This window comes from Myotis brandtii, unplaced genomic scaffold (assembly GCF_000412655.1).
Source record: "Myotis brandtii unplaced genomic scaffold, ASM41265v1 scaffold64, whole genome shotgun sequence".
NCBI classification, from domain to species: Eukaryota; Metazoa; Chordata; class Mammalia; order Chiroptera; family Vespertilionidae; genus Myotis; species Myotis brandtii.
In genome coordinates this window covers 3,118,617-3,127,184 of record NW_005370460.1, presented here as the reverse complement: position 1 = coordinate 3,127,184, position 8,568 = coordinate 3,118,617, and the positions used below count along the sequence as shown (strand labels likewise).

General features: G+C 55.2%; 1 protein-coding gene across 2 annotated transcripts in view; it reads left to right on the top strand.

Moving 5' to 3' along the window:
- The first annotated feature begins 6 nt into the window (after positions 1-6).
- The window catches only part of ILDR2 (immunoglobulin-like domain containing receptor 2), a 60,598-nt gene continuing 52,036 nt past the window's right edge, over positions 7-8,568 (top strand). For both annotated transcript variants that reach the window (XM_014528535.1, XM_014528536.1), the window contains exon 1: positions 7-109. In XM_014528535.1, the coding sequence (XP_014384021.1) occupies positions 64-109 (46 nt within the window). In that variant the 5' untranslated portion in view covers positions 7-63. The remainder of the gene's footprint in view (positions 110-8,568) is intronic.

Sequence of the window (8,568 nt, the reverse complement as noted above, 5' to 3'; positions counted from 1 at the left end):
CCCGCGCCCGCGCCGCTCCCCACTGGGCTCGCGCACTCGTCCCTGGATGGGAAGTTGGGGGAGATGGACCGGGTCTCGCTGGCGTGGATGGCGCTCTTCGGGCTGACAGGTAAGCGGCATTCGCCACCGCCGCGGGGAACTTTCTATATATTCTCGCCGTGGGGGTGCACCCACCCGCCACCCCACGCCCCGGCTGTGCTGAAGCTGTGAGCGGCCGGGTACGTGGGGGAGGGGCTGCGTGTTGGGGGGGGGGTGCCGCTGGAGAGGCAGGTGTCTGGCCCACTAGTACTGGAGGTGGTTCTTTGGAACCGGCATCCCCCTCCAAGGGTTCTGCCTCTGTGGACCCGAGTGCAGTGCTGGGGAGAGCCTGGCGGGACTAAGGGAAGCTCCGAGGAGGCTGGTTAATTAGGGAAACTGGCGCTGAGGGTGGGGGCGGGGGCGGAGGAGCGTCTCCTTAATTCCTTCCCTGGAGACTCGGGGACCCAGGGGCATTCTCAGGCAGGGGTGAGGAGGCAGGTGGGTGGAGGTTCCATTGGTTGTGAGATTTAGGGCCCTGCTGTCTCTTACTTGTACCTCTTGGGAGTGGTCCCACCGTGAGAGAGGGCCCTTCCTCCCCCCCACCCCTCTAAACAGGCCCCGTCCCCCAGTAAAGATAATCAGCAGAGATGCTCAGAAGGTAGGGCTTCTCCCAGCTGCCACTTCCTCCAGGTGGGCCCTCCAGGCTTCCCTTCCTTTTCGTGAACTTCTCCCACCCTCCTGGGGTCTGCAAAGGCTTTTGTTAAGGCTTTTTTTTTTGCCCCTTTTCCCCCCCCCCCCCCATGACTCTGTGTGTTTGAGAGACACGTGGCCAGGCAGGGTGGCCAGCCCGGAGTCACACAGTAGCCCTGCTTGGGGCAGGGTGCTCGCAAGGTTGGGGGGTTTGGACAGCTCTGAGGCAATGACCGTGGAGACCGAGTGATGGAGGAGAGGAACAGGGATCAGAAAGGTTGTGAGGATAGGATGGGGCCGTGAAAGGCAGGAGAGAAAACGCAAAGTAGCACCCCAAGATGAAGTCTTGTCCGCTCCAGGGGCACCAACCAGAAGGCTTGGGAGAATCAAGCCGGTGGGAAAGGGGAGCACACTTAACTCACCCCAGCGAGAGGGTGACATACACTCAGGAAAGGCAACCCCTGCTCCCCTCCGCTTCAGAGTGAGAGTCCTGACTCCTTGGCGTTGCCTGTTCCCAGGGAAGGGCCCTACCTGGCTCCTGAGCCCGTGGTCCCGGTGGGGGCTCTGCACTGAGTTGGCCTCTCCTGCCTGCTCTGCGTGTCTCCCTCCCACACTATTCAAATGTGAATCATCTGTAATTTCAGGGTTTGGCTGATCCGTGCCTCCCCCTCCCCTGGCCTGCCAGGGCCTGCCACCTCCCCCCTCGCTGATCCTCAGTGTCCTCAATTTGCCTCTTCTTCTCTGTTATCTTGTCCCGGGAACTTTGGCCCTGAGCCTGCATGGCACCCTCCCTGAAGTCAGCTGGCACCTGGGAGGGTCCCTGAGTCAGAGAGCCCCAGGGCCTTGCAGGGAGGGGAGCAAGGGAAACAGCCCTGGCCGGTGGCTCACGGCTTCTGCGGCAGTGGAATCAGGTCGCTGGCAGGGACCCAGGCAGCCAGGGACCCAGGCAGCAGCCTTGACGGAAAGGAGGCCCACAGGACAAGCACCAGCAAATGTGTGATGGAGCAGAGACTAGAGCCCAGTGCTCTCAAACCAGCGCCCGTGGGTGGCTCTCTCCTAAGCGGCCTCTGAGTTTTCATTGTAGGGTTTGGTTTTGTTTGTGCTGGGAACGGTGGGCTGCTTTGCCCGGCCTTCTTCCTTCTGCACGCAGAGAGGCCGCCCTTGCCCGGAAGCAGGCAACAGGTTAGTGAGCAGGGCCCTCGCTGTCAGAGCTGGGCCTCTGCTCTGCAGGTGCGGCTGGCTCCCTGGGTCCCCTGAGCACCTGTAGCACCCCGATCCCAGCTTCTGCTCCTGCCTCGCGCCCCCCCCCCCAGTGCCTGACAAGCTGCTCTCACCCGGAGCAAGGTGGAGGCCACAATGGCGGAGGGGGAGGGAGGGGAGAGGAGCAGTGATGGGGAGTGGATCCAGACTCATCATCCTTCACAGGGAAGCCAGGGGAGGAAAGGTAAGACAGTGCAGTCCGGCCCAATCAATGAATTCTCTCTTGAGGGGGTGGTGGGAGGGAGGGAGGAAGGGAGGAAAGGACAGATTAGAAATGAGTCAGAGCCCAGGAGAAAACACGCACTGTCCTCTCCCCCACTCCCCTCTCTCCCCCTCTTTTCCCTCTCCCCTCCCTTCCCCTCCCCCGGTTCTGTCTTGTAACGCAGGCTGAGCAATTTCTAATCAACACTCCACTGTTCTGCCGGGGCTCCAGCAGCTCCTTGCTGTCTTTCTTTCTGGATTCGCACAGCTGTAGAGCAGCCTGGTGCTTTCTTATTGTCGCTGGAATGTCGCTTCCTGTCGTAGATTGTGTTCTGTTGTTCTTGTTTCAAACAAAACAAAATGCTCAGGGATGTGGCTGTGGGTGCAACAGGTGCCCGGAGCAGGAAGCCTGGAGGCTTCGCTCTTTGTTCCCAAACGTGGCTGTGGATGGCGTGGCCTGGGATCTTCTCCCACAGCTTGTGGGGAGGGGGGTCCTCACCAGGACTGGCGGGGGGGGGGGGGGGGGGGGGGACACTCTGGAGATGGGGTTTCCCTGATGAAGACTGCTTGCTCTAGTAGCGTTTCTTTTGGTTCCTCTTTGGTTTCGTTCATTCATTTGTTCATTCATTCTACAAGCGTGTGTTAAACTCCTGGGTGTCTAAGTATTGTGATAGGTGCTGAGAATAAAGAGGTAAAGATAGTCCTTGCGCCCTGGCTGGTGTTCAGTGGTTAGAGCATCGGCCCCACACCGAGGAGTGGAGGATTTGATTCCAGGTCAAGGGCACGTACCTGGGTTTCAGGTTCGCTCCCGGGCCTTGGTCAGGGCGCGTGCAGGAGACAACCAGTCGATGTGTCTCTCTCATATCCATGCTTCTCTCTCTCTCTCCCCCTCCCTCCCTCCCGTCCACTCTCTCTGAAAAGCAATGGGGAAAAAATATCCTCAGGTGAGAATTAACAACAACTAAAGACAGTCCTTGCCCTCAAAGAGTTGTCAGTCTACACAGTGACTCAAATGAGTCTTCAGGTCATTTTGATATGGAGAGAGCACACGTGTGGCGGAGCGTGGGGGAGGCATGTCCAGCCCGAACCTGGGGGTGGGTGGAGCAGCTCTGAGGTGGCCGCAGAGGAAGTGATGGCCCAGGTGAGACATTTATGCCCACAGTCAGCTGCTGAGTTTTGCCATGTCCAGGCGTGTGTAGGGTTAGCAGATGAAGAGGCACAGTCCCTGCCTTCAGGGGGCGCTCAGCCTGGAAGCGGACACGCAGCGATGAGATGAGCAGAAGCAATGAGGCCTGCACCAGGGGCCGTGGGCTTCCCGGGCTCCTGACCCAGCCCGAGCCAGAAGGGCGGTCTCCAGGCTGTTGCCTGGTCTGGTTGGCATTAGGTGGATGCCTGGTGACCGTGGGAGGACAGGCCTGGGTGTGGAGAGGTCAAGTGTCTGCGCCTTGGAGAAGGAAGGGCCACTTTGAGAGACTGCTGACCCCTCCCTTCCATGAGCTGCTTCCCTGTCCTGCATGCCTTTCCGTTTCTCTCCCTCCTCTGGTCTCCTGTCCCCTGGGAGATACCATATTCACCCCAGAGCACCTTCTTTCCACTCTCCTCACAGCTCTCCCCTCCTCCTCCCTCCCCCAGCTGATGCTTCTCCCTGGACCAGGAGAGGGACTTCCTTCCTTCCCCATCATTCCTCAGGTTCTAGACTCACATGGCTGCAGGCTGGCCAGTGCGTTCACACAAACACTCCATCCATGCCTTTGTTCCGGCCCTCCGGTCCAGTTTAAGAACCCATTGTGGCCCTCGAGTCAAAAAGTTTGCCCACCCCTGTTCTAGACTCACATGGCTGTAGGCTGGCCAGTGTGCCCAGACCTGGGCATCAGCCCTGGGTTTACTGCAGGGCGGTGAGCGTCCTGGTGCAGGTCCTTCCTGCCCGTCCAGTATTCACAGTGTCAGTGCCAGGACTTGCTTAGTGGAAGGGACCCTGGCTGGGAGTTGACGCTCTGCCCTCATCTCCTCCATAGACGAACTGTCCAGCCATGGGATCTGGGTCTTAGAATCTGTTGAATGAGATGGGGACCAAGGTCCCTTTCAGCTCTAAGAGTCTGGTTCTGAACTTTTCTCCAATTGGGGGGAGTTAGAAATCAGAGCCACAGGTCCAGTCTTCCTGATGACTCCCCCAGTGAGGAGCCAGTGCCCGCAGCCTTGCTCTGGCCGTGAATGACTGGCAGGAGAGACGCCAGCTGGGAAGGGAGAGCTCCTTAGGTCCCTCAGAGGGACAAACGGGTGGCACCCAGTGCTTGGCGGACAGAGCGGGGTCAGTCGGAACGATGGAACGTGTTCGTGTTCAGGACTGGGAGAGTGAGCGGGGCCAGCTGTGGCCCAGGCAGGACTCTAGCCAGCATGGCCCTAGGCTGCCCCTAATAGTCTAATGTTTTCTTCTGGACTCACCTCTTCATCCTTCCGACTACGTTAGCTCTTAAGCCTCTTGGTCCCGAGTCCGGACTATAAAGGAAGGTACGATGTGGTGGCGGCTCTTGCTCATTTATGTGCCCTAGTGCTTTTCTCTGTTAACTGGCTCTCAGGTTCATTACCCCTCTGGTCCCTCTAAGAGGGCACGGCTGGTGTCACCTCCAGTGCTTGAGAAAACCAAGGCTCCGAGGTGACTCACCTGAGGCCATGGTCTCTCATTGATGAAAAGAATATGAAACTGTGCCACTGGCTTAATATGGCTTGTTTCAAGTGCCGGGATCCAAAGGAAACAGTCTTTCGCGGACACACCTGGTGTCTATTATGGGGCCTTGGGGAGTGAGGCTCAGAGTCCAGAGAACCCAGGGGAATACTGCCAGGGCAGTGAGAAAGGAAAGCATTTAGCATTTCACGTTAAATCCTGAGCGGTACAGAAAAGGAGTGGACGCGGCACGGGAGAGCAGAGGTGACCCACCGTGGACGCTGCTGCGTGTCAGAGCCCCTGGGGACGGGCTGGCGCTGTGTGACCAGGAGGCCCACAGGGTGTAGCTGTGGCATCTATATGCTTAAGGTCTTAGTCTTCAAGATAATGTTGGCTCTTTGAAAAGGAAAGAAGACATTTGGGATGGCTAGGGTTCTCTGTGGGCCAGGAGACAAGGAGGACCCCGGAACAGGGCGCCTCCAGCTTCCATACTGTCCGTGGCATCGCGGCCCCGCAGGGCCGTTGCCCATTCAGCTTGGGGTCCTGCCCTCCCCCTCCATGCGCGTGGCTCATCTGGAGGCGGCCTGAGAGGCAGTGGGAGACAGGGATTAGGCTCCAACTGACCTTTGACTACTAGCTTAATATTTTACCTTCATTTCTTTGGCTTTAAAATGAGAGGGTTGTTGTGATCATTGAAATTATGTGAAACTCCTAGCACCACCTTTGGCATATAGTAGGCCCTCATACTACTTAGGAACCCCAAACAGGCACGTTATTCAGCACTTTGATGCAGCAACAAGCAACTCCTAAATCAGAACAGCTCACAGCAGCCAACGTTTAGGGCTGGAATTGGTGGACCGGTCTCAGTTCTCAATGTCTTCCTACTCCAAGACCCAGGACGAGGGAGCAGCCACTATCTGCGCATGCTGTTCTCTTACCGAGGAGGGCTCAAGGGAACCTGGGAAAGGGGTGGAACCACACCATGCAAATGCCTTTCCAACTTCTGCTTGGACATGCCTCCTGGCACATGAGCTCACATTTGATTGGCCAAAGCAAGTCACAGGGTCAAGCCTACAGTCTATGGGGTGGTTAGTGTACTCCACCCACAGGGAACATACAAGAGAGGGGAGGGAAAAATAATAGGGAACAAATAATATAATCCACCAGGTCAAATTGTTGACAAATGTTTCGAGTACCTACTATGTAGTAGAGTCTTTCAAAAAGATTGAAGGGGGAGTTTGTTATCAATGGAGAAGACAGATGACCAAATAGATTCTCAGGTCACGTGATGTGGTTCTGAAGGGCACTATGACCATAGTAGGAGCAAGACAGAGCCTCTAAAGGAAGTGATAGCTAAGCAAGTACGACAGAAGGATCAGTAGAAGTCACTAGGGGAGAGCGGGATGAGGAAGGGACATTTGCAGAGGGAACAGCATACGCAAGGACCAAGAATCACGGGAGGACATGATGTTTTCTGAAATTCATAGATATTTCAGTGTGGTGGGAGAATTTACTGCTTCAGGGGGAATGGAGGAGAGCGGCCCCATCTGGAACGCGTCCCTATGCTCCTGAAGTGGCCAGAGGGTCAGAGCCAGGGCCGCCACAATCAGATGCGCATTTCAGGAATAGCAGTTGGGTCTCAGTGTGGAGAGTGGGTTAGACGTGGGGAGACTTGCAGAGAGAAGCGGGACATGAGATCCCGAGCTCGCCTAGGGCAGCGGGGATGCGAAAAGTGGACAGAGGAGCAGGGAGGGAGGACAAGGCACGGGCTTGGTTGGATGTGGAGGTGGGAGGGGAGGGAATGTTAAAGGTGCCCCCAGGCTTCTGGCTTGGGGTTGCCGGGGATGCCACCCATGGACATGAACGAGTACAAGAGGAGAAACATCTTAAGGGTGGTAAAGCTTCAAGCTTTTGCATTATAGTAAAGCACTACAGTCTAAGCTACTGTCACAAAGAAATCCTAAAGTATAGTAACTCACACAAAATAATTTCCTTCTCTCCTGTAACTATCCAGACCCAGTAGGGGTGAGTCTACCATTCCAAACATGTGGCTCCCAAGAGCATGCCCCAGCCAGCAGGAGCAAAGGACACAGAGCCAGGGCAGGCAGCCCATCTGTACAGAGTGTAGGGAGAGAAACATCTTAAGGGTGGTAAAGCTTCAAGCTTTTGCATTATAGTAAAGCACTACAGTCTAAGCTACTGTCACAAAGAAATCCTAAAGTATAGTAACTCACACAAAATAATTTCCTTCTCTCCTGTAACTATCCAGACCCAGTAGGGGTGAGTCTACCATTCCAAACATGTGGCTCCCAAGAGCATGTCCCAGTCAGCAGGAGCAAAGGACACAGAGGGCCAGGGCAGGCAGCCCATCTTTAGAGAGTGTAGGGAGCTGCTGTAGGGTTAAGCCTTGGACTGACCAGTTGGCAAAGCCACAAACAAGTCCCAGCTTAGAGGGCGCAGCCTTCTTAGCATAATTAAGCTTGACCTTATGAGCCCCCTAGATCCTATCTGGATAGTTAACGGGCTGTGGGAGGTGAAGCAAGTGCTGCCAAAACAAGTGAAACCCACAAGAACATTGAACTGGACCGGAGGGCCGGAACAAAAGCATGGATGGAGTGTTTGTGTGAACTAATATAAATTCAAAGTAAACATCATTACATAAAAGGGTACGGTCTTTTTTTTAGTTTTAGTTTTATTCATTTCAAACCAGCCGGATCCGGCCCGCGGGCCGTAGTTTGCCCACGGCTGACCTAGACCCAGCTTAGTCTCTTTGTCTATCTTTTCTACATCCTTCACCCCCACCCCCAGGCTTGCCGAAGCCTTGGCTGTGCTGGCCCAGCACAGAGAGGGGACCCAGAAGTCGCACATATCACTTGTCCTCACATACCTTTGTCCTCACCTAATCATGCGGCCACAATTAGCTGCAAGAGAGTCTAGTACTTGGCTGGCCGGATTAACACCTGGGAAGCTCTGATACTAACAGAAGGGGACAGTTAGCATCTCCTTCCATAGAGTGATGCGTTTGAAGTGCTTGTGTAACATCCAGATGGAGAATAAAAAGAAGTCATGTACTGGGGTCCGGAGCTCAGGTGAGAAAGCTAGCCTGGAAACACCGATAAGTTGATAAAGATCGATGAGAGCTTTCTTACTGGAGTTTTCTCTGTGCAAGTGGCTGGTGCATCCTAGAAAGCGGCCCACCTAAATGAACCAGGGGTTCCTGTGAGGTGGAGGCTGCCCTCTGTTGTATGGCTTTGGTCCCATTGGAACAGCAGGTAAGCCCGCCAGGCGTTAGCTCACTTCAGATGTCAGGAGATGAGGCAAATGAGACAGGAAGGAGACAGGCTCCTGGCTCTCATCTATTCTGTGGTGACAGAGAACGGGACAGCATGGCTCCACTGGACACACGGAGCATGTGCTTAACGAATGGCACTCTCTGTGTGCAGAGTGCCAGAGTGTTGGCAGCCAATTCTAATCAGGCCATGAGCCAAGCCCACGTGGGCAAGGACTGGTGTTTACCTTAGCCCCATGGAGAAGGGGAGAGACTGCGGCCTTTGGGGACTCTTGGGGAGGAGACGTAAAAGAAGGCTTTCATGGTTTCTTAAATCTCAACATGGTACATCTGGTCACTCCCACCCTGAAATGGATCAAGCAATCAGGTATCATGGTAACAAACAGGAGAACTTAAGCAGGAAAGGAATTTATTGGAAGTTGATTGTCTCACAGAACCAATGGGACAG